Source organism: Dermacentor silvarum, chromosome 5, assembly GCF_013339745.2.
Source record: "Dermacentor silvarum isolate Dsil-2018 chromosome 5, BIME_Dsil_1.4, whole genome shotgun sequence".
Lineage (NCBI taxonomy): Eukaryota > Metazoa > Arthropoda > Arachnida > Ixodida > Ixodidae > Dermacentor > Dermacentor silvarum.
This window is the reverse complement of record NC_051158.1, coordinates 176,443,856-176,470,396: the sequence shown is the minus strand read 5'-3', so window position 1 is coordinate 176,470,396 and position 26,541 is coordinate 176,443,856. Positions and strand designations below refer to the sequence as shown.

Genomic DNA, 26,541 nt, shown 5'->3' with positions numbered 1-26,541 from the left:
GCAAATTCACAACAACGTCAAATACAAAATATTACGCCTACAAAGAATGCATTTTCTTGTGTAAAACGTATACCTAAAGAAGAGTCAGCAAGCGTTGTTTGAGGCTTCTGTGCAAAACGGAAGTGTTTTAGAAAAAATTCTTAATTTGCTACACTTTTCGAAATTTGCTATATTCACGAATTTTTATCTACTAAACTAATGAATGTAGCCTATTGAAATTTGCTGGGCTATGAGACCTTAACCTGTTTAAGGATTGTGCGAAATATTATTGCTCTAGCACAAATTTACATTATTACAGTTTGCCTCAAATGTGAAGTTTTGACGAAAATGAACACTATTTAAAAATCAAAATAAAAAAAACCCATCGTTAATTTTTCTCAAAATTTCGTAAACAGCTGTCCACAGACACTGGAAAAAGAACATTAAGAAACATCTTGCATTATTTTGTTTTTAATGACAATATATGTGGTAGAAATGAGAGCTTCGCCGGGATGCAGCAAGGTGCTAAGAAATAGGGACATCGGGGTAAAAAGAACGTCCATTAGCCCCTGAGTTGCCTAAACTTGGCCAGGATTGCGCAACAAGGGTAATTTTACCCTTATGGTCAATACTTATGCATAAAATACCGATTAGTACAATACTCATTCTCTTGAATGTAAGTAAAGATACGTCAACAGAGCAACCTTTACATGGCTCGTTTTATTTAAAAAGTGTGCGTAGCTTGCAGCGCACATAATTGCAGATTTAACGGTGAACTCCCTGTGCATGTACACAAGTAACAAAATTTACGACAAGTAAAATTCTCTAAAAATTTCGTACTCACCATGGCTCCGTCGGAAGCATCATTATACAGTATAACCTAAGACACGGTGATTGGGGGGGGGGGGGGGGGGGGGGGAGATGGTGTTGGTTAGGGCTTATTTAGCTGGCAGATAGTGTGCCAGCGGTTGCTCTCTTCTACCGCCTGTTTAAAAAGGGGGTTGGACAGGTGGAAAGAGGCGCGACACTTCCTCTCTCCGAAACTTATGTGTTTTGGGAAACATTACCTGTTCCGCACACTCTTAAGGATATTGGTCTACTGTGCGAAGCCTCAAGCAGAGCGTTTCTGTTTTTATTGAAGTATTGGCAGGCACAGATGAACTGTTCCGCGTTCACAGGGAGGGGGGGGGGGGCGGTGTTCGCGGAACTAGTTCTTACTCTATGAAAGAGCGTATAGCTTCTGCGTGACGGATTCCTTAAACCACTCCTGGATGGTGAGGTGATATTAAAAGTGCTAAAACCACTCCTGGATGGTGAGGTGATATTCAAAGTGCTGAGAAGTCTTTATATAAGGGGTGATTCATTGGCACTCTTAATTTAATCTGCTGCATCATTGCCTGCAAGTCCAACATGTGGAGGTATCCGCTGAAACTTGACAATGAAATGCCTATTGCTGAGCTCCTTAGCTAACATAAATGACTGTCGGCCGAACTTGCTGCCATACAATGCACGGGATAATTGTTGGAGCACCGCTGGCAAATCCGAAAGGATGATAGCGTGCTGATAACGCGTCCTCAGTTTACGAAGCGTTGCAGTAATGGCGGCTCTTTCCACATTTCATTAAGACCAACTGATCCAGAGGGCCAGATCACGCAGATCTAATGAAGCGAATCTAATAAAGCTTGCTCTTAAGAGGAAGCTTTCGCTCGGGCCCAACTCCGATGCCGCCTATTGAAATACATGTAAAACGCAGAAATGATTTCCTGATCCCACTGGGCCGATTTTACTTAAATTTGTTGCACATGAGAGAAAAAGGTAAATTCTAGTGACTGTCGGACGCGAAATGTCGATTTCTGGCCCGCATTACTTAAATGTATTTTTCAAGAATCGGTAAGTTTGAAAAAAAAAATTGAATTACGAAGTTTACAAATTCGTAGCTCTGCACCTATATAAAAGATATCGCAGACCTGTGAACGGCATCTATTAGAGCATTCAAAGCAGACAAATTTGATATGCCAATTTATTTCTTACGTGAAATTGTTACATTGTTTACAAGGATTTTGCACAAGTTCTACACAGAAAATAGTAGTCTATTTTAAAGCCATGTAGAATATAGCAATTTTGCGCACTTTAGATTTTCTATTCGGTGCAGTTTACAAGATTGTGAGATCATGTTTCATTGCTGAGTTAAAGTTGTAAATTTGATAGTTTCGTTTTCTGAAGCTCTGCTATTTTGTCAATTTTATAAACAGTTGACGACTTAAATAAAAAAATCGCAACCAACAGCCACTAGACTTTCACTTTTCTTTTAACTGCAACAAACGTCATAAAATGTGGCGCAGTGGTTGCAGAGAAAAAGGAATTCTCGTTTTACATGTGTTTAGATAGGAGCACCCAAGCTAAAGCTTCCTCTTAAGGTGGCAGCCACACCGCCAGCAACTTTCAACGTATTTCGCTTTACCACCTGTTTGCCACCGCCTCCCATGGACCCACTCCCCATTCTAATACACTCTACCAACTCGTTCAAAAGAGACGATTTTTAGAAGAGCATCATCTGAAAGCACTAACAAAATATGGGCGCAAATGATGGCCCAGTAGCACGATTTACGTCAGAAAGTTAGGCATTCGAGAACTTCGTTCTTGCAATCATAATACTAGTTTACCAAAACTGCCCTTGTGTCGCAATCATGGCCAAGTTTAGGCAAGTCAGGGGCTAATGGACGTTCTTTCTACCCCGATGTCCCTATTTCTTAGCACCTTGCTGCATCCCGGCGAAGCTCTCATTTCTACCACATATTGTCATTAAAAACAAAATAATGCAAGATGTTTTTTAATGTTCTTTTTCCAGTGTCTGTGGACAGCTGTTTACGAAATTTTGAGAAAAATTAACGATGGCGTTTTTTTTATTTAGATTTTTAAATAGTGTTCATTTTCGTCAAAACTTCACATTTGAGGCCAAATGTAAAAATGGAAATTTGTGCTAGAGCAACAATATTTAGCACAGTTCTTAAACAGGTTAAGGTCTCATAGCCCAGCAAATTTCAGTAGGCTACATTCATTAGTTTAGTAGATAAAAATTCGTAAATATAGCAAATTTCGAAAAGTGTAGCAAATTAAGATTTTTTTCTAAAACACTTCCGTTTTGCACAGAAGCCTCAAACAACGCTTGCTGACTCTTCTTTAGGTATACGTTTTACACAAAAAATGCATTCTTTGTAGCCATAATATTTTGTATTTGACATTGTTGCGAATTTGCAAAAATGCCCGGTGCATGTGAATGGAGCCTGCAACTTGAAGAATTTCGATATTTTTTTTCTTCTAAAGTATCCATTTCTCAAAGAATGCAAGTTCACTTTCGTACTACCGAGTGATGTGCCCACAAAATATAATATATTGAGTGAAATCTAAAATATGAATTTTTGGACCCGTGGTGATCTCTCGTGGAATCACCCAAACTACAAAATATGCGCATGCACGCTCTCCAGTTCCAGAGGAGGTTTAGGAACAGATAAAGATAATCGTGAACCCTTCTGAGCGAAAGTGCATGACAACGTTCCATTGTGATACATTTTGTTGAAGGCGAAAAATTGGGAATGCGACGAGCCTCTGGTTTCACAATTGTTTTATCATGTTTTGTTCCCTTTTGTATTACTCTGCGAGCTCCACGGAAGTATGGTATGGTATGATAAAACTTTATTACGGTCCCTCGGAACGCGCGTCACCACGTAGCGGGCCGCTCCCACGTCGGTACAGAAAGGCCGTGCCTCTCTGTTGTGTCGCGGGCCCGATGGACAGCCCTATATTTTAATTACCTTCTGTTTTAAATTATGGTTTACAGGGTTTTCAGGCGACAAATTTCACGACAAGATTCTAGTATAAGAACCCTGGCCGATCTTAGATTGTCCAGACTACTTACTACAACGATATATAATGTGTTGGAAATTAAAAATAAGGTATTCCATGTTTGCAGGCTGCTGCGACTTGTTCAGGGTGTAGGGAAAAGCTACGTTGTGTGGCAAGAAGTATTTGACCACAAGGTTAAGGTAAGCGTGGGCACTTTTTTCTATCGGAAGGTTGTAGACAAACGTATGAATTTTCTTTTCTTTTATGAGTACGCTGAGACTGAAAAGTATTTACTTAAAGTCGTTTTTTATGGTATTCAGTGCAAGATGAAACCAGGGGCAGGTTGCAGAAATATTTAATAACGAAAATAATAATTAATTTAAGAACGCGATCTTATAAGGAAGCTTTGGATGGGGCCCAACTCCAATGCGGCCAATTCAAGGACGTGTAAAATGCAGTAACGCTTTTATTAGATAACCCCTGCGCCAATTTTAAAGAAATTTCTCGCATATGAGAGAGAAAGTTAAATTCTAGTGACTGTTGGAAGCGGAATTTCATTTCAGGGCCGGAAATGTTTTAGGGAATTTTCAAAATTAGAAGAAAAGTTAAATAAATAGAAGCGCGAAGTTTACAAATTAATATCTCTGCATCAAAACAGCTATCGTGGCTATACAAACGGCATCCATGAGATCATTCAAAGCGGACAAATTCGATATATCATTTTATATTCGTTACGTTGTGTACAAGGGTTCTGCAAAAGCTGTATTTCTATATTACAATTTTTTTAGATTCATGTGTAATATATCAATTTTGTACACTTTAAATGTACTATTAGATGCAATGCACAAAACTGTGAAATCATTTTTTGTTGCTGAGTTACAGAGTTGTAAAAATGATAGTCTAGTTTTCTGAAGATGTGCGATGTTTGCCAATTTTTAATAAAACTTTTATGACTTAAATTAATAATTTGAAACCAACAGTCACCAAAATTTAAGTTTTTCTTTACAATGCAACAAATCTCGTTAAATTTGGTGCAATGGTTGCCGAGAAAAAGGAATTCTTTGTTTACATGTATTTAGAAAGAAGCACTCGAGCTAAAGCTTCCTTTTCTTGTGCGCGTTGTTAAATTCGCTATTGTTTTGTTATTAAATGCTCGTGCAAGCCACCCCCGAAAAAAAATAGAGGGTGCACTGAGCGATGATTTTGGTTTGTCAGGTATAATTTATTTTTATTTGTTCAGGCAATATCTTCTTTACGTTCATCTAAACCCTCTATGTACAATCATGGGCATGCTTTCATGCCCGGCTAGTTTAACAAAGGCTATTTATTGTTGGCGCTATGCTGCCCACATTGCCTGTGTGCAAACAACGCCTTCTACTGCCTGCAGAAAACTGTTCTTGTCAGCATTAGTTCTTTCTATAATTTTGAAAACAATGGGCACTTTAGCGTGTTTAGCGGTATACTGAACATAGCCTAATAGTGCATTATAATGCGCGTGCGCAGGACGATAAACGTCTGCTAGTGTTAATATGCGCAGGCTATTTTTTCAGATATAAGGTTAGCGGCGTTGAGGAGTGCACGTAGATAACGTGGCATAAGGCAGCGATTCCGGCCACCCTCTGTAAATGTAATTTGGTGATGCTTGGTGAAGTTAGGCCACTTCGAAAACAGCGTAATATGGATACATTTGCGGTGCTTTTGAGATACCTTCTCATTTCGAACGCTTCAAGGCCTAACAAGAGGAACTTGTGAAAAAAATTGGCTGTGGCTTAACTCCGTTATGCCTGGGTGTGCGTAGCGAGAGGTACGCTTATGCCAAAGTCTCTCGCAAACGTCACACGCAAATCCAAACGGATTGCCTGTAATGTCCGTTTGGAACATGCGCGTCACACTTGAACTTTCAGCCAGCCGAATCACATGGTCCGTGACACGGCGAGCATTCACGTCCTCCAACTGCGTTGTATTGGCGGCTAGGCGCGGCGCCCTCCGAGCTGCATCGCTCTGCTGTCTCATCACTCTACTGTTTATATAATTGCCATCGCAATAAAAAATCGCAGTTTCGCCCGAAAGGCGAAGCATCGATTGCGCTGGCCAATTGTTACACATGTATTCGAAGCGAAGATAGTAGTTTTATCGGCCTTATAAACTTGCAATCATTTCCTTACTAACAAAATTAAGAAGAATGGTGGCGCGCGCACAGGCTAGCATGAGCACATTTGTCACGATGAAGGCGTACATTCGCTGTCAAAACGCTGGCGTGAGGAAGAGCGGTAGCAGCAGCGAGGGAATTGTCCTGCGTGCTGCCTCTCGCTTCAACGCGAACTAAACGGCGAGAACGCTGCGCACATCGAACTATCAGCCCTCGGTACACCTAGACTTTGTACTCATCGCAGATCGCTTTCTGATATGGATCGCGCGGCCGGGGTACAACCCCACCCCGGTTATACAACCCCGCCGGGATCCAACCCCACCCCTCCTCACGGTGCCTTGCGCGCAGTGGAATACGGCGCGCAACCTCCCCACCTTCCTCCCTTGCGCGCGTGATACAGCCACCATCTTCGGCTCACCCACGCATGATTTAACTCGCACACACAGCATACCGCGCGTGGCCACGACGCTACCACTTGAACTTTATGCGGAACATCACGGCGACACCGACGACGACGGCGGAATAGCGCCTGGAGTGTCCATAAAATTGCTATCGCGATGATGTACCATAAGAAATACAGGAACAACATGCACGCGAGTTTCCTTCATGTCAGAAACGCAGGAATTAAATGGGCAAATTTATAGTATTTTGCTAACGGCTTCTCGAAAGGTTTGCATCACATAGATTCCAACATGTGCGTTGGAATCGCATACTTCGTTAACATCCGACACCTCTTGCGTCACAACTGGACACGCCCATTTTGTATGATTGGCCAAGAATAGGCACGCACGTAGTTGCATACACACAATGACCTAAGATTAGGGGTGCCTAAATATAAATAAGGTTTTAGAAAAAGGATAAAGCAGTTGAATATCATGCAGTGTATCACTAAGACTGTTTGTTTTTAAGATACCTATAAGACGATTTAGTACCTTCAGGTTCAGCCTAATGCTTTACTGTTTTATTGTGCAGAAGAAAGTTTTCGCTGAATGCCACTACTTTTGTCAGTCAAGAACACTAGGCGTACACCTGAAGATCAAACGCAATAGTGTTTCTATTCACATAAATATTTAATGGCGTGTGCAAACGCTGAGTAGTCCTTTTAAGATGGAACGCCGGAGGAACACGATTAGCCGTATAGCACATGGCAAGTACCAGTTGGTGCACTTCACGGGCTGAGTGGCCCATTCGCAACACCATTTCTCATCGTGTATTTCCGCAGTGAGATTGGCAATTTTTTATTACCCTGCCCAATCATTGTTAGCGTTTGCGGCACGACAGAAATATTAGAATGCGTCAGTACTCATCTTGCTCAAAAGGAATAATGTCATTTATTCCGAACAGCCTTTGGAGCCTACCTTTGTCGAAAATTTGCCGGTGCAACTCATGTGAGCTTGTAACAGCTGGAGACCCGAGAAACGCAGGACATTACTGATGATCTCACTTTGTATGTTTGTTGCCAGTGTTGACTTTTTTCTCATTTATTACTGTGATGCTCCCATTACCGAATCTCCAATGGAGGCTATTTAAAGTGTTGTGTAACCTACTAGTGACTTACTAACTAAATAATTTACTAACGAAGTGGATAACTAACTGAATAATTATTAAATAAATAAATCTCGTAACCACGTTACAAGCGCGATTTGCCTCTTCCTCTGTATTCCTATTCATTGTAAGTACGACCAACATAAAAGCTTTCCTTTTGCTACTTTGTTTCAAAGGTACTTTTGAAATATATTGCCACGAGGTCTCGAGCTGCGGCGAGCGCGAGCCAGTATTCAGGCAAGAAGAGAAGAAGAAGAGGTTTTTCGTTTTTGGGGTTAGCCATCTTCCTGGCTAGTACTCGTCTCTGCCGGTGCAGGACTTCTTGCTCTGAAGGCCTTCTGTTGCACGTGACAAACTGGTGGAGGTGCTGGGTAGTCCCAGCAAATGTCCTACACGCCTCCTGGTAGCCCTGTGCCTACAGTGACAACACCTGTTCACCGGGCCAGCCGAAGAGTCCGAGGATTGCCCCCTGAGCTTGGACCTCTTCCCGAGACTACGTCAGCTACGCACCAAAGCGGTATGGAAGGCACTACTAGTGCTGCTCACTATACGCTACAGAAAGTGCCAAAAGTCTTCCATGGCTCCATCCTTGAGGATGTCGAAGACTGGTTGGCTCAGTTCGAACGCGTCGCTGATTTCAATGGGTGGACCGATGCGAACAAGCTGAAGAATGTATACTTTAGTCTGGAGGATGGCGCTCGCACCTGGTACGAGAACCGCGAACCCTTCTCGTCGTGGAGCGACTTTTGTCGTCATCTGCGGGCAAGTTACGCCAATGCTGATCGCTGTGAACGCGCCGAGCGGGCCATTCAGTCGCGCATCCAAATGCCCAACGAAAGTGTGATGATGTACGTTGAGGACATGACGCGCCTCTTTCGTCGAGCTGACCCGGACATGGCAGAAGATAGGAAGCTCCGGCACTTAATGCGAGGGGTTAAGGAGCAGCTTTTCGCTGGCCTTGTTCGGAGTCCCCCGACGACTGTGGCCGAGTTCTTAACGGAAGCCACGACAATGGAAAAAGTGCTTCAGCAGCGGTCAGCAGTGTACGACCGGCAAATCAGCGTCGCGTCATCGATGGATCAGATCGGAGCTGCCGGAGGTAGCATCAACATCGACTCCCTCTGCGACCTCATCCGATCAGTGGTACGCGACGAGCTGCAAAGAATACACTGCCCGCCTCAACCTGCTGCGGGATCCATATCCAGCTTCATCAGGAACGAGGTGCAGCATGCTCTGCAAGTCCCGCTTGCCAGGGAGGTCACACCACCTGTGCCGACGGAGCTTCAGGCGCGCATCATACGCGGAAGCTGCGAGCCGGTATATTCCTGCTTCTCCGCGCTTCGTCCGCCCCACACCTCACGATACACTTCCATCAGTGCAACCGATCCAGCACTTGGAGAACCGCCAACCACTTCAAAGAAAATCGGATGTCTGGCGCACACCGGACAGGCGACCGCTGTGCTATCACTGTGGCGAAGCCGGACATGTGTACCGTGAATGCCCATATCGCCGCCTTGGACTTCAGGGTTTTGCCGTCGACTCTCCAAGGCCAAGATTCGGCGAAAGACCAAGAGCCATTGAGGAATACCTGTCTCAACAGCGCATGCCACTGCCCTTGCGACGGCAGTCACGGTCACCGTCGCCGAGACGATTTTCCCCAAATTCCCGGAGCTCCCCAGTGGCGGCGCAGGGGCGTTCGCCAAGCCCTAGACGGGAAAACTAAAGACAGCGACCTTCGGGGGCGAGGCCGCTGATAATCGACGCGAGCAAGGCCTCCCAGCGACGCGACCAGGTACCGCCAGTGATTCGACAACAACTGAACTCGGAAGCCGACTGTCTTTGGATATACCTGTGGTGCTCGACGGTCACCATGAAGTCAGTGCGTTATTGGACACAGGGGCTGATTACTCGATCGTGAGCCGAAAACTAGTGACACACCTGAAGAAAGTAGTTACGCCTTGGTACGGAACACAAATTCGTACTGCCGGCGGACATGTAGTCACCCCACTTGGTATATGCACACTCCGAGTTGGCATTCGTGGACGTACGTTTCTCTCCAGTTGCCTTGTACTTCGCGAATGTTCCCGAGACATCATCCTGGGAATCGACTTTCTACGGGAATATGGCGCTATTATCGACCTGCGGGAGCGCACCGTGACCTACTCGACAGAGAGAGCAGCAGACAAAACCGACGACAGCCATCTCAGCACGTTTCGCGTTTATGCCGACAACGTCGCGTTACCCCCCCGTTCGAGTGTCCTCGTTGATGTCGTGTGTGACAAGTTACGTGATGGTGAGGCAGTCGCTGAAGGCAACATGTCGCTCTTGCTCACACTAGGTCTCTGCGCCGCTCGCAGCCTCGTCACGCTTCGTGACGGACGTTCTACGCTGCTTGTGACGAATTTTAGTAATGAGCACCGTCACCTTTTTCGTCGCACTGCCATCGCTCTCGCCTACCCCATAACAGAGACTGCTGAATGTTTTACGTCTGCATCACTGGACAATGCTCTCCAATCGACACCGGGGGCTGCGATGGCATCACTAAGCAAAGTAGACATTAATTCGACTCTACCGGAAGAACAACAAATAGCGCTGCATGAATTGCTGCTTCAATTCCAAGAATGTTTCGCCTCGTCCTCTAAGGTGCGTCAGACGCCCATCACGAAACACCGAATCATTACATATACCGACGTGTCGCCCATAAAACAACAGCCTTACCGAGTTTCGGCCAAAGAACGGGACGCGATACATACGCAAGTCGAAGAGATGCTTCAGGACGATGTTATACAGCCTTCCAAAAGTCCCTGGTCATCGCCGGTCGTCCTCGTGAAGAAGAAGGACGGAACACTACGTTTCTGCGTTGACTACAGGCGACTAAACAGCGTGACTAAAGAAGACGTCTATCCACTGCCCCGCATCGATGATTCACTCGACAGACTGCGACGCGCCAAGTATTTTTCATCTATAGACTTGAAAAGCGGATACTGGCAGATTGAAGTTGATGAACGAGATCGCGAGAAAACGGCCTTTGTTACGCCGGATGGCCTGTATGAATTCAAAGTGCTCCCTTTCGGCTTGTGTTCTGCACCTGCGACATTCCAGAGAATGATGGACACTGTTCTCATTGGTTTGAAGTGGCATACTTGCCTCGTTTATCTTGATGACGTCGTCGTATTTTCGGCGACCTTTGAGGAACACCTGAATCGTCTGAAGACTGTGCTGGACGCCCTCCGCGCCGCTAACCTCACGCTGAAGCCAGAGAAATGCCACTTCGGTTACAAAGAACTTAAGTTTCTCGGCCATGTTGTGAGCGCGGATGGCGTTCGGCCTGACCCTGACAAGACCACCGCCGTAGCCTCCTTTCCTGTTCCCCGTGACAAGAAAGCAGTCCGTCGCTTTCTGGGGCTCTGCGCATACTATCGCCGCTTCATCGCCAATTTTTCTAGGATTGCCGAACCTCTGACTCGCCTCACACGAGAAGATGTACCATTTGTCTGGAATGAAGAGCAGGACGCGGCTTTCACCGAGCTGCGGGAGCGTTTGCAGACACCACCAGTTCTTGCTCACTTTGACGAGGACGCTGATACTGAAGTCCATACCGACGCCAGCAACGTGGGTCTTGGCGCCATCCTGGTCCAACACCAAGAGGGCACAGAGCGCGTGATAGCTTACGCCAGCCGTACTCTTTCACGCGCAGAAGCAAACTATTCCACCTCAGAAAAAGAGTGCCTTGCAGTGGTATGGGCGACCATGAAGTTTCGGCCTTACCTCTACGGTCGCCCCTTCAAAGTAGTGACCGACCACCATTCATTGTGCTGGTTGACCAATATACGAGACCCCGCTGGGCGACTCGCACGATGGAGCCTTCGTCTGCAAGAATTCGATCTGACCATCGTATACAGATCAGGCCGCAAGCACGAAGATGCGGATTCGTTGTCGCGTGCACCCACCGATGTTTGTGATCCGGCCGCTGAGGATGACAGTGGATTCCTTGGGGCCCTCACCGCAACGGACTTGATTGCACGACAGCGCGAGGATACCGAAATCCGCGCAATCATCGAGAACCTCGAAGGACGCAACTCTCCCATACCTCGACGCCTTTCTCGCAGTCTCTCGTCCTTCTGCCTTCGAAGAGGTGTCCTGTATAAGAAAAACTCGAACAGCAACGGCAAACCCTACCTTCTCGTCATACCTGCTGACATGCGCGACGACATTCTTCTTGCCTGCCATGACGAGCCCACATCTGGTCACTTAGGCTCCTCCCGAACTCTCGCCAGAGTTCAACAGGCGTACTACTGGCCCAAACTATCTACATCTGTAAAGCGCTACGTCAAGAGTTGTCGGGAATGTCAACGCCGCAAATCCCCGCCACTGAAGCCCGCGGGGCTGCTGCAACCGATCGCACCACCCAGGGCACCATTCGATCAAATAGGCATGGATTTACTCGGGCCTTTTCCACTATCATCAGCCGGCAACAAGTGGATCGTAGTCGCCACAGATTACTTAACCAGATACGCCGAGACAAGGGCTCTACCACGCGCTACGGCTGCCGATGTTGCCCAGTTCTTTATAGACGATTTGCAGCAGCCGGTTTGTGCAACTGAAATCAGATGGCGCCACCGGAGCGCCGCGCGTGTTGGACATCTCTGGCCTTGGGCGCGCAAACGAAACTACCATTGCTCAGTCGCGAAAACGTAGCCAACGGCGTTTAACAAGCGCAGTTTGTCAAACGTCGAACAATAAAATATTCTGCTCCATGTGGAGATTAGGAGGGAAAACGTGTGCTGTGGTCGGATGCAAAAACTGTGATGGCGACATTAAGCTGTGGAACACGTCGGTGTGTGAAATACACGCGCCACAGCTGCATCAAGACTGCCCGTGCCCGAGTTCGTTTTCCATGCGCCGATTTCCTCAAGGAGAGAAAAACAAGCTCACCCGACAATGCTGGATAGCGAACCCACAGAGAAAGAACTTCAATTAAGGCACATCGGCAGGAGTAAGTGGCAGATCATAGTACCGAATAAGCGAACGCGCTCGGCTTGCGGAATAGTGTATCAACTTCCCATCTTGCGCTTGCTGTACATTAAGGTCACCGTGCGGTGTTTCCGTGGCAGAACTCAAGCATTAGCGATATCGTATTGGAACAGTCACCTGCTATCTGTCATGTTTATCGTTAAGCGAAATTACACGCCACGTGCGTATATGCGCCGGGATCGGTGCCACTTAAGGCGTACTAGTTGTCGCGGTGAGAACTCCTGCAAAAAAAGATTGGAGAAGTGCTATCTGAATCGCATTTTTAAATCGTTAAGCTTGACGAATTCCTGCCTGCGCGTCTGATTTTACATATGTTGGTTTCGCTGCTGTATCGGATGCACGGTGTGATAAGAACGTAGACCTGGCGTTGTTTGTGGCCAGCAACAGGTGCGCGAAAGCTAGCTGTGTTGACGCTGTAGCACAAAATTATTGTTTTAAACAACGCTAGAAGCGTTGGTTGCGTGTTTATCGTATCGTTTATCGCAAATGTCAAGAGAAACCATGAAAATAAAAGTAAATAATTTCAAACTCACCAGTTTGACATTATTTGATTAGCTGCGTATTAAAGTAGTGGTAACTACAAATCAGCTGTTTCGTTCTGCCTTGTGTCTTTCAGGGTTTCCCCAAAGCGCATGCTGAATATATATATTATATACTTTAATTTTCGTAGCCTCTTTTGACATCGCGAAATTGTGGCATTATATGACACTATGAAATTATGACATTATTTGTGATTATGGAAAAGACATTGGCAGCACATTGCTATTGCCTTTTTTTGTCACTTTTGTGGCAGTTTGCAATAAGAACTGCATGCGTTACCCATGTGCGCGCTTTTTATTTATGTGGACTCCTTTATTCCTACGTTCAAATAAAAGCAAACCATTGTAATTATTACATGAATCACCCTTTTATTTCAGGTATGTTCTATTCACTTTGTTGATGGGCGTCCAACCAAGGACTATTCCTACCCAACACTGCAGCTTGGAACACAGCTTTATGCTGCAGATGCCATCCTTGGATTGACACAAAGCTTTCCCAACATTGCCACTGTCAAAAAGGTTGATGCCCTCTGCAAACCCCCTGTAGTCCTGTGCAGGCTTCCCATCTTGGTCGATTGCATGTAGTCGTAGACAACTGAAATAGGGGAGAAACATTTTTATGTACTGCGGGAATGAAAAAAAAATGGCAATGAAAGCTGATTTTTTATTTACTCCTCAAGACATCTGCAGATGTTTGAAAGAACTAAAGTAACACGATAGATACAGTCTGATATTAAACTGATCGTTTGGATTTATAAATTATAGTTCTGGAGTTTCAATAATTCATACATATTTGATTACTAAGCTGGTGTTGCTCTCCTATGAAGAGTTTGAAACGGGACCTCTCATTTATAAAACGCTTGAGTTACAGCTAGCCAAAGTTGTGCCCCTGTCACATGGCCACTTTCGATCGCGATCGAGCCTCGATCCGGCTCGGACTTTCGATAGCAATCGAAAATGATCGCTACTACACAGTCCAAGGATGACGATCGTGTTGTTTGGGCTCTAACGCTTTAAGTGTAACTAAGTCCGAAGCAAATAATAAACGTGCCTAATAGGTAGTAAAGGTACGTACAAATCAATTTTCAGAAAAATTACTTTTTCATTCAGTATTTTAGGTAAACGACGTGCCACGTCCGCTGATTCTGATCGTCTGCAAATCTCAGAACTACGTGCTAGGCGTCGACGCAGCACACAGATTTTCCAAAATGTATGCGCATAAAAATAAAACGGCCTTTTTAGAGGGGTATTTCTTCGGATCTCTTTCTTTATCGTTGTACCTCGTTTTCTGTCACACTTAGCTAGAAGCTGCTTACGTCGGTCTCCGATCGAAATCGGACACTTCGATTTCGATTTGCGGATCACGACCGACTGGATTCGGATCGAGGCTCAATTGCGATCAAACGTGCCCGTGTGACAGGGGTTTTACTATGAAACAACACCCGTTCAGGGGCATTCAGTTAGTACATCCAACAATCACAATCTGCCGCTCTGAAGTCAACTACGCGAAACTATTGCGTGCCCGCCGCACGGGTGAATTCTGCAGAGATCAGTGCACCAGTATCGAGGCAAACGCTTACCTCAACGTATGTCGGAAGCTAAAATACCAGCGAGCGAGACGTCAACACACAAGCGGACACGGATTTTTCACTCGGCGCTCAAGCATACACATTCGAGGCCGTCAAGCAAAGCGCGAGAGACTGGGCAACCACTTCAAACAGCTCAGATCGTAGCTTAAGTACACCACACTAACCACAAAAATAAAAAGAACTAGCGAACTGACGTGAACGCCGCACAAGAAGCCTCCATGAGCTCGAATCGCTCGGCGCGAACGAGCGACGCGCATGCACGATGATCGAGCGCCAGAGCGCTCCGGCGCGAGCACATACAACGTTAAAATGACAAACAATGGTTCACTTACATGATCGTTGAACCATGGGCCAGAGCTTTGTGTCGTCGACCTAGCAGCTGTCCATCGGTGGACCCGAAACAACGCCGCTTGCCGCACCGTCGCCCACGACTACAGCAGTACGGCTCCTTCGCTGGCCTTCAACCCAAGGCCAGTCATGCCGGCGCAATCACGTGATCAAACATGGCCGCGCCCGTTCGCCGTTGCTGAAAACCGTCTATAGACCAGATCGTTCTTCGACATGGAGCCCCGTCTTACGTGATCACTGACAGAGGCACAGCTTTCACGGCCCAGCTACATACGCTACTACACAAATACATACGCATTTGTGTATCAAATAATTACATTGCTAAATTTAGAGATGAAATTATGGAAAATATATGCTCTAGAATGCGGAAGCACTAGGACTCGAAGCAGTTGTCGTGCGCTCCAGAGCGAGTGTTAGTTTTCTACAGGGCCAAGTGTACACATTTATATGAAAAGTCTGTATGATTTACGCTCTATTTATTGAACAAATATAGATAGCCCCGGACACAGTGGTACAAGTCTGGTTGGATAAGCAGGAGAAAGAGTTGGAGGCTGTAACAGCGGCGGGCTTCCACGCACTGTTGTCTAGCTGCTGGTACCTGGATTATATTGACTATGGCAGTGATTGGAAGCAGTACTACGACTGCGACCCACACAATTTCACAGGTAAGTGTTAAGAACGTTGCAACTGGCCTTTTTTTTTGCAAGCTCAGAAAAGCATTCAGGCAGAACCCATCTCATGATGACTGTTGACGGTAAGGCGATTAGCATTACACAGCACAGCACAAAGTGTAGGTGAAGACACCTTTATTTTGAATCCGTGCTAATCATTCTGAGACATACGTTTTCTTCTGTGTTGGCCAACTTTGTTATCACACTTGCTCACCAGAGTCGGCCAAAACCATGAGGCCATTTGTCTTCAGAAAACTACGATGTTTTGCTTCACACAGTCACCCACATGGTTCAAGACCGTTCTCAGGCCGGGGCAGCCGCATTGCAATTTGGCAGAATGCTGAAATGTATTGCGTACCAAGCTTATCTACATAAAACAGCCCTGGCATATCTGTAATAATTCGTAACCCGCAATTACAACTTCCATGACTACCCGTGGAATTTCCCGACGTTAAACTTCATCAATATGTATACAATATTGGAGAAAAATAAAGGCGATGTGACCCCAACGGAAATGACGGTTTAAGTAGGAGAATACCTCTGTAGGTAAAATAAAAAAAATCGGCGGAATAATTCTCGCGATGTCTGTCAACGGTAATGCGTTTAGCATTGAATCAGTACGGCGACACAATGTATTTCCGCCGTCGCAACGAGTTATATATGAGGATTGTATCGCAGCGGCGCTCTTCTGTCGCGCTTCTTCCCGGACAGGCTGCGTCATCCAGTAGCGGTGCCGAGAAGTCCGCCCGTAGACTCGGAGACTAGAAGCGTGGCGTGCTGGCGCCTTCGAACGCCGATAATTGTTCCCTAGCTTGCCACACATCCAGTGGCACATAGTTTAGGCTAGGCTTGTGGACACGTAGTCAATGATCCAGATTGGCGAGAGCTTCACCGAAGAGCGGCACATACCCAATGCATTCATGGCGCAGCTCACTAAAGCGCTGGTCTGAAAGACGTTCACTGAAACGTGGCACATACCCAATGCATCTGCGGCCCAGCCTGCTAAAGCGTCGAGTACATGAGGGGCCCTTGTGACGTTGGTTCGATGCAGCTCAGCATCAAAGAAATTTAACGGATTTTGTTTTGTCATTGTAGAGCGGTACATTTCCAGTCGCATATACCTACTTGTCCAAGTTGGCGTGAAAAACATTCATTGAAGAGTCGCACATACCTAGTGGCACATACCAAGTTAATCAAGTTGGCAATATAGTGGCTCATTGCAGATCAGCACAGACGCGATTCGCACATGCCCAGTGCTCTAAATCGACGTCGAAGAGTTTCTTCGAGCAGTGGTAACCACCAACTCCCCTCATCTACAGCGACCGATGTCGGTGTGGAAGAGATTTGCTGAGCAGTGGCAGATATGTACACATTGCCACGTAATGACCCAAGTTGAACAGACGGGTTGGTTTTCCCCCGTTCCCTCAGCACGGCAGCCCGATGCTCTACGCATTATACCGGGAACCACCCAGTGACCCAGGTAGGCGACACAAAGTAGCTATACACATGCAAACATACAAATCCCTCAGAGAGTGCCTGGAGAACCCTAAGACTGCTAACAAATTAAAGCTGTGTGAGTGGGACGCTCTCCTTACTCAAACGAGGTGCGACGTGATAGAGTGCCACGCTCAGTGACTCCCTCTCTGTTTACCCTCAACTCACGCAGGAAGACGTTGTCTTTCATCGACTCCTACTGGAAGTTAATCGACTTCCAACTTTGTACTGTTCCCCAGGCGCAAGATTTCGCTTAAATGCTCATTTATTTGTAATAATCTTCAATTAGATGGTCAATCTTCAATCTCCGGAACGCCTTTTCAGCTATGTTTATATGGAAGTGTTGTAAAAAAACTGATTTTTTTCGCTACTAACTAGGATAAACCAGAATACTAAAGTCTCGCGAAAAAATAATAATTGTCCTTTTTTTCCTGAATGAAGCTGGTACGTGCATAAAAAGTGTTGCAGTTTAACCAGAAAGGCCAAGCATCAATTGCGATAGCAAATTAGTAGAGAGCTATACGAATTAAGGATAGTAGTTTTATCAGCTGTATAAACTTGGACATGTAGCAGCATCGGCAACGCTCAGTGAACGCGCGCGTCGTTGGTGACTGTTGTCGGTGCCTCTGGCGGCGGCTCGGAGGTTTTCGACATCAGAACGGCACACTGGTCGAGCAGCGTCGGAAGTATTTACCACCTTCTCGCCACGCAACCTTTTATATAAATACGCATTTGGTGCCGCAGCTAAACGTCATCTTCCCTCCCTCCCGTCTCCCCACGGCCTTTCGCGCGACGAAAGATGTCGCGTTTGCTCTCCGCCGTGCGTTCGCTCCCCGTGAAAGCGCGCATCCCTTTCGCGCTTTCAATCGCACATAGAGCATACGGCGCGCGGCGACGATTTCATCGCCGTTCGACTTCGTACGGAACCTCACGGCGATGGCGACGACGACGCCGACGGCAAGAATCCGCATGTAGTGTCCATATAATTGCTATCGCAATAAAAATGAGTAACAATACAGCAAAATTGAACAAGGAGAACACATCCAGGGGACGGACGAACGCTTCGTCCGTCACCGTCTTACGTCCTGAGTCTTACAGCTGCTTTTCCCTTGGCATTGCTTACGGCATTTCTTTACGGCATACTGTTTTCAGCACATTGTATGCTTTGAGACACAGATGCATTGCAAACTATTCTACCTACCCACCTACCTGCTCAGTGCTGCGAGAAAAAACCGGGGTGTAATTTCAAGTTAAAGAACAACCTCCATGACACGGTCGAGATAGGCGCGCCATTTTTTGTCGTAAAGGATGAGCGCCAAGCCATCCTACGACTCAATGCCAGCGAAGCGCCCCGACGAGTAGGAGGACAACGTCGTTCCGTGTTAGGAACACTGGCTGGGGCCTGAAGTATAGTGTTCGCACGGTAAGTGAAGCTTCACGGAAGCAAAATCTTGTGGTATACGCCGAGCACATCCGTGTGCATGCGGCTAGCGCGTTGACCTGGCCTACATGCGACCATCAGCCGTTTACTATGAGAGCAGGCGTACTCTCTCTCGAGCCTTGTTCACTTTTACATCCCATCCGCTAACCTTCAATTCCATGTGCCCCTCGGGTACACAGATAAGACATCTGCGGTATGGAGTGTTCGCCCTTTAATTACTCACAGCAGCCGCTTCCTTCCCAAACTTCCACATGACTGTTTTTCGTACCACAAATGCATCGCCGCTGTCAAAATCAGGAACACTGCACGGCTGTCACTGACATGCAAGGCGTTTATATTCGTACAGACTCTGAAGCACTGTGGTTTCAATCTGTGATGGCCCGTTAGCATGAATCTGCCGAAGACTGCAAATATATTCCCAGATCGTCCTTCGTCCATGGCGTGGTGCGTGCTGTACGGCATCTTCAAGTCCAACCTGACCACAAGGGCAGTCGAGAGAGCCCTGTTCAGATATCACCGCGGAACGAAACACGGAGACTAACGCAAACGTGCACACACGACGCCTCTGCCGCGGTACCGGGCCTACGGAGCCGTACACACATTAGCACACACCACCCTAACAAAACCGCCAATGTGCCTCGACAACATGGCCACTACAGCAAAAAATGCCACGCGACTTTCATCATATTTTTCTTCTAGCGGCCTCGCCTCAGTTCATTCCTTCCTCCATGGCACTGCTGTTTCTTCCGTGGGCTATTGTCTATTTGCAATACCTACCGCCCCATCGCGTGCAGGTTCTTAGGCAACAGGACAGCATCGCTTTTCAGGCGGCAGCAAGCGATGACGCTGGCCCGGGCGAGACTCCGCGCTCCTCTCCTGTGTGACCAATCTAAAACGGTGGCCGAAGTTGCGGACGCTCTCGTAGGGTTGCCAGATGGCCCCAACAAAAAATAGCCAAATGATCTCAAAATGTAGCCCAAAGATAGCCAGACCCAATTTTTTTTGTGGTCCAAAAGTAGCCCGAAACATAGCCAAAAGTTTGATGATGTTCTGCAGGTGTCTTATAGATGGTGCAGATGGTTCACCGCGTATTTCCGGCTCCAAAATTACTTCCCCCGCATGCAACCAGCACAACAGTGGCCTCAAGACCTGCGTAAAGAATTATAGTGAGAGCTGCCACTCAGACGTGGATTTGGACACCACTTATTGTTACCAGCTGAAGGATTTTGTTTCCGATTGGTTCATGACGCTATCAGTATGTACTGAGCCACGTTGTGAGCTAACTTTTGTTCACGCCTCGCTTTACTCAAGGCATTTTTCTATAAGTGTCGGGCAAAATACTGCCAGCTCCAGCCTCTAGGGTCAGCTTCGGCTGGTCACGATCGACTGCCCAAGAGGCGGCCCGAGCTCAATGCTTTTTAGAATAGTGGTGCCTTGCCTAAGCTCGATTCATAAAATAAGCATGTTATTTCTATTCCGCTCTTTCTCTTTCTCAATTATGTATTTTTTACTCGAAAGCAGCTTGACGCTGAGTTAGCAAATGCTGCCGCTTAGAGGCACACTGGACTCTGGAGAAAACTTGAAACCTTCTCGCATTTTCCTTGTGCGAAGAAGGGACAGCTGTGACTGCAAGTCGCCTTTGAGTGCAAAAACGGAACGACCTGCTGGGCCGTAGCAGAAGAGCTGAATAGCCAAATATAGCCGTATGCAGTTTAATTGCCACCTGGATTACGGCGCTGGCAATAACCCAGGTGGTATTAGTATCGAAGCGTTGAACTGTGCAATATTTAAACAGGGATTCCTAGGCAAGATTCGTGCAATCTGAAAACGTGTGCGTAAGTTTCCGTGAATGCAGGCACGAATGCGTGTGTTGCCAAATTTCCGAGGGGGGCTGTATACCTTACCTTCAGTGTGACTTGAAAAAAATAAAGAAATGTAATTCCACTGGGAACACACGCGCGCGGCGACGATGTTACCGTGTTTGAACTTTAGACGCAACCTCACAGCGACGACCACGGTAGAAATGCGCTTGGAGTTCTCATATAATTTCAATCGCAATAAAAGGAAAAACCTCTTGCTCAGTTACCTGTTATCATAGACAACCACTTGTGTTAAACCTAGTGAAAGCATTCTCACGTTCCAAAAATACTCATTTTACGGGTGGTCAGCCCGCCGGGGCAAACAACAGTAAAGGAAACGAGCCCGCGCACTCTGATAACTCGTTCTTCGCGAACACACTCGGCTGGATTAGGTTGGCGCACCCTCCGTTACCGTCACTACGTCACACTAAGTGAAAATGGCGCACCTACGTTCTTACTTATGCAAAAAGGAAACGCAATAAATATCCTATAGCGCATTCGATTATCCTTTCTTTAATAAAGCCGGTGGGCCGGCAATATCTGTGTTTCCAAAGACTAGAAGGGCAAGAGGGGACGGAACGGCAGCGGTCGTCCACGCGCACCGTGCCGTGGCTACCGATCTTGAGATAACGGCAGACGACGAGCCAGTACAAAGTACGTCCAGCACAAGTACGAAGTGCGACAGTGCGCTCGTGCCTGTGCCGAAGTTCGTGATCATGGCGCTGGCTAACACTCCTAGGGCTAGATCTAGTAAACATAAATACCCAAGTTAGTGGACGAATTGATGGCCGTCGCCGTAGCACAATTGGTAGTGCAACGCACGCGTACTGCGGAGGTTGCGGGTTCGGCTCCCACGGGCGACAAGTTATCTTTTCGTCTCCTTTCATTTCCCTTTTCTTCATTATTTTCTACATTCCAATTTCAACTACACTTAATTTCCTCGATGCTTTCGTTGGCTTCGTTGTCTGTTGGCTATATGTGGTTATTGTAAAGTCTACTGTAATTCACCTTAATCCACCTTTGTGTACATTATTCGACCTTAATCCACCTTAATCCCCCCTACACCTTGTTAATACACCTTAATAGATCTTAATTCACCTTATCCGAACCTAATGCACCATAATCCCTAATACACTTCAATCGACCTTAATACACCCTACCGCACCTATTTCTACTTATTCCACCCAAATCCTCCTTTATCAACCTTAATCTACATTATTCAACCTTCATCCACCTAAATCCACCCTAATCCAATCACTAATCAGTAATTAATTTTGCTAATACATGGCTTGACATACTTTGGTTTGCTTCTGGCCTTCCTTAGGTCACGTTACTTTCCGTACCTCACAACGTGACATTGAAACAGAGATCTAACTAAGGCTTTCGCCTTAAAATGTGGACTAGCCAGCGCCCATCACCTCCAATACAACAGGTATACTTGCCATTAATTTTTTTTCAAGCCCTGCATTCATTTTATTTTTGCAACTGACACACACATACAAGTGAGCTGGAAAGAACAGCTCCCCTACAAGGTGCTCTTTCGATTTTCTGTAAAACAGGCAACGGATGCTAACAACCACGAAAAGTGTGTGGAGAGGCCGTGTCTTCGGGCATAATTGTTCAGTGAAAAGCAAAATCTATAGTGCTGCATTTGCGACTGAATAACAGTTGACGACGTGCGAGAACCCCATTTTTATGCAACGTAAAAGTTAACATAGCAAACAGGCTGTAAACATTTATAAAAATGCAGCATTGGGGGATGCTTGGGGTTAGGAGGAAGAAGAAGAAGCCGACCAGTGCGGACGGCTGAATATCGGCTCCCGCTTTGTTAAATGTTTTCGGCAGGTTCTTTTGGCTGCCACGTTAGACATTTCCATCATTCGACCCGGTTTGTCGCAAGGAATCGGAGGACACCGAACTTTCACCGGTGGGTGCTTTTGTGACTTTTCTCCGAGCTGTTTTCTGGTGGACCACGCTGGCGCGCCGCTAAACCTAACGCGCTCAGCCTAACGGCGGAGCGGTCGCCGCTCGGCGAGACGCTCGCTTGAGACGCTCGGCGAGTCGCGGCGAGAAGCGGTGCTATGGCCTCCAATCCAAGCGTGGTGATTGTTGAAGGCATGGATATTACCCCGGAGGACGCGGAGTGCTCAGGCTGGGTAACAGCGCTGGGCAAAAGGAAGAAGAAGAAGAGCGGGCCGGCCGAGCCAAGGATGCCGGGGCCCGAAGCGAAGCAAAAAGGCGAGAAACGCGGCCGCCGCACGGCCGCACCACGGAGCGCGTTGAAGCGTATCGTGGACGCCTCGAGGCTCCCCAGACTACCGAGGGATCAATTCAAGATCATCGTCCGACCTCGAGGGGGGCTGGACTTGAAAAAGTCGGATTTGATACAACTCGCACGGGCGCTGGCCATGGCGGCGGCCCTGGCGCCGGAACAAGTGCGGGATGACACGGTGTGCCCCAATGGCATCCAGAACATTCTAGTTCTTTCCACGCCGCATGAGGCGAATGCGCGCGCCTACGCCAGGATCCAGAGGATCCACACGAAGGAGGGCCCCTTCGACGTGGCAGCATACATTGCGGCATCGGATGACACCTGCAAGGGAGTGGTGCGGGGGGTGGACCCCGGGATAAGCGACGCCGATCTAAAGGCGCTCATCGTCAACCACCGAAACCCCGAGGCATTGGAAGTACGCAGAATCAAGAAGACCCCCACGATCGTTGTGCTCTTTGAAGGACAAAGGGTGCCGAATCACGTGGTCTGCGGGACAGTCATGTTGCCTTGCGCCCTGTATCGCAGGCAAGTAGACGTTTGCTACACGTGTGGAGAGCTCGGCCATAGAGCAGACGTCTGCCCTAACGGCGAGGACAAAAGGAAATGCCGCGGTTGCGACATGGTTTCCCCACCAGAAGATCATCAGTGTGACCCAAAGTGCGCCATCTGCGGAGGCGCACACCCGACGGCGGACCGCAGATGCAGCCAGCGCTTCCAGGTGCCGTACATCGTGCGTCGGAGGCGGCGGCGCCGGCGGCGCGCCCGGGAGGCGCAAGTAGCTGCAGCATCACGTGATGCCAGCGTGGCAAGCGTGTCCCATTCCCGGGGCCGGTCGGCAACGAGAGGGCGCTCCCGATCCAGGGAGCGCTCCTGCAGCAGAGTGCGCTCCCGATCCAGGGGGCACCCCGTCAGCAGAGAGCGCTCCAGTTCCAGGGGGCGCTCGCCCTCCAGTGTTCGCATCCAGCAGGGGCCTACCTGGGTGGACAAGGTCACGGCGACGACTACTGGAAAGAAGGTAACGCATGGTACACTGCCAGAGCAGACGGAGGATCCGCGTCTTGAGGCTTTAAAGCAGGAAAACGCGCAGCTCAAGGCGGAAATGCGTAAGTTGAGGGAAGACCTCGAATTGATTCGGAGAGCTCAGAACGGTCATGGCAGCACGTCGCCCGCACCCGCACTAAAGCCAGTGCTAGGTCAGGCAAAGCGTAAAGCGCCCCCTCCCGAGTCGACTGAAGCTGCGGCGGAGCTGATGGAGGAGGCGCCCGCGTCCGCTTCCACCCCCGCCGCGACCACCGCGAAAGAATCGCTTGCGGAAGTCCTCGATCGATTAGCGGAGGCGATTAGAACACAGTCCGGAGCTATCGAGCAACAATCCGAGACCATCAAGAAACAGTCTGAGGCCATTGCTACCCTCGACCGCAGAATGGGGATAATGGAGGCTAAAGTAGCTGACGTAACCAGACTGAAGGTGGTCGGTAAGGTTAAGAAAACACAGCAGAATTCCGAAGCGTTGGGCAAGTGCACAGCGCTCAAGGGGATTCTAAATTAATAAAGTCAAAATGGCGGACAACACAGACAGATTATTTGTGTGGCAATGGAACTGCGCCAGCTTCCAGAGGCGAAAGGCCGCGCTACAGCAGTTTGTGAAAACGCAAGCGGACAAACCGCACGTCCTGCTCCTACAGGAGACCCTTTGTGAGGAGGCGACCTTCTCTGGTTACCGCGTCGTCTCGACGAGAGGAGACCATAGGAGAGGGGTAATTACGATGGTTAAGAAGGCAATTTCCTTCCAGGAGCACGAGATCACAATAGGCAGAGCTGATGCCAGCACTAGATTGGAAGTGCAGCTGGTTGAGATAATCCCTAGTGGCAGGATCAAACAGAGCATATTCGTCCTCAATGTGTACAGCCCTCCGACAGATAAGAGGCAAAGTTTTCGCGGACTCCTAGGCAGAGCAGTCGCCATAGCGGGTGACAGCCCTCTGATAGTGGCAGGAGACTTCAATGCCCCCCACATGGCCTGGGGGTATGATAGACAAACGGCGAAGGGAGTGAACTTAGTCAGCACAGCAGAAGACTGCGCGTTGACCCTAGTGGCGGATCCCCGCTTTCCGACGAGGATAGGCACCTCGGTCTCGAGAGACACGATGCCAGATTTGGCCTTTGTTAGAAACATTGACGCAGCCTGGACTAACTTGCAGGAAAATCTAGGGAGCGACCATCACATTGTAGCGTTATCAATCAGGATCAGAGCGGCCCCACTTAGGATATCAAAGTACGTTGATTGGGATCTCTTCAGAAAGATACGGGACGAGGATGAGTCGGAGTACAGTGCACTGGAAGATCTACTCGCGCAGGTCAAGAGAGACGTTGAAAGGGCCACCAAAGAAATATCCACGGACCTCGAGACCCCCAGGATGGATGCGCGCTTGGCGCATCTCCTGGAGGCCAAGAGGTCTGTGCTGGAGAGATGGAAAACGCAAAGGCTAAACCGCAGGCTGAGAAAGAAGATCGCGGAGCTTAATCGCAGCATAGAGGCACACTGTCTGGAGCTCAACAGACAACAATGGAACGAAGCCTGCTCCGCAGCAGACGGGCGAATGCGCACGGGGGGGAAATGGAACCTACTTAAGCACCTGCTCGATGATAAACAGACCAAGGGTAACCAGAGGCTCGCCGTAGATAGGCTAGTGCATAAGCAAAAAGAGGGGGGTCATTCTGATGCGTCCCTTCTCCGAGATCTGGCACGGAAGTATCTTCCGATAGGGAAGGAGGAATTACAGGAATGCCCTCAATACGTGGGGAAGGACGCACCAAAGCTCGATGATCCGTTTTCGGAGGCAGATATCAGGGAGGTCCTCCACAATCTCAATGGCAGGTCGGCCCCTGGGCCGGATGGCATAACCAACCGGGTCTTGAGGAACCTAGACGACCGGTCCATTAGCACTATTACGAAGGAAATCAACAGGGTATGGGAGGAAGGTAATGTTCCGGACTCGTGGAAGCAGGCGACGGTGGTACTGATTCCTAAGCCTGAAAAGCCCCCAAGCCTGGACAACCTCCGGCCCATTTCACTCACGTCATGTTTAGGTAAAGTTGCCGAGCACGCTATACACAATAGGATCTCAAAACACATAGAGCGCGAGGGTTTGTTCCCGTACAATATAGTAGGGTTTAGACCATCACTTTCTACGCAAGACGTCATGCTACTGCTTAAAAGACAGGTTATTGACAACAGGACTAGAGACGTCAGGGGAATTCTCGCACTATATTTGACCAAAGCCTTCGACACCGTGTCGCACGACTTCATCTTAAATGAGATTTCGGCATTGAACTTGGGCGGTAGATTTTTCGCGTTTGTGGAGTCCTTCCTGAGGGGCAGGACGGCGGTCGTCAAAGTGGGGCAGACCAAATCAGAACCATTCGCGCTAGGAAACAGAGGCACACCACAAGGGGCGGTGATCTCGCCCCTCCTGTTTAACATTGCAATGCACGGGCTCTCGAAGCGGCTGGCCGCCGTGCCAAATGTGGGACACGCGCTGTACGCCGATGACATTACGATCTGGTGCCCGGGAGGCTCGGAGGCGGCTGTGGAACAGGCGCTCCAGGAGGCCTTGGATGTGACCGAGTCCTTTCTGGAGGGCACGGGTCTCCGACTCTCCCCGACCAAGTCAGAGCTCATGTTATACAGACCGGCAAGGCAGGGGGTTCGGGGACTCGTGCCGCTCGAGCAGATCCCCATAGATGTGTACACGCGGGACGGCCAGAAGATCCCCAG

The 26,541-nt window shown here is 48.1% G+C and overlaps 1 protein-coding gene across 1 annotated transcript in view; it reads left to right on the top strand.

The window, feature by feature from the left end:
- The window catches only part of LOC119454603 (beta-hexosaminidase subunit alpha), a 158,953-nt gene that overhangs the window by 92,425 nt on the left and 39,987 nt on the right, over positions 1–26,541 (top strand). The window contains exons 8-9 of the mRNA XM_037716493.2: positions 3,950–4,022; positions 15,520–15,691. Of these exons, the coding sequence (XP_037572421.2) occupies positions 3,950–4,022; positions 15,520–15,691 (245 nt within the window). The remainder of the gene's footprint in view (positions 1–3,949; positions 4,023–15,519; positions 15,692–26,541) is intronic.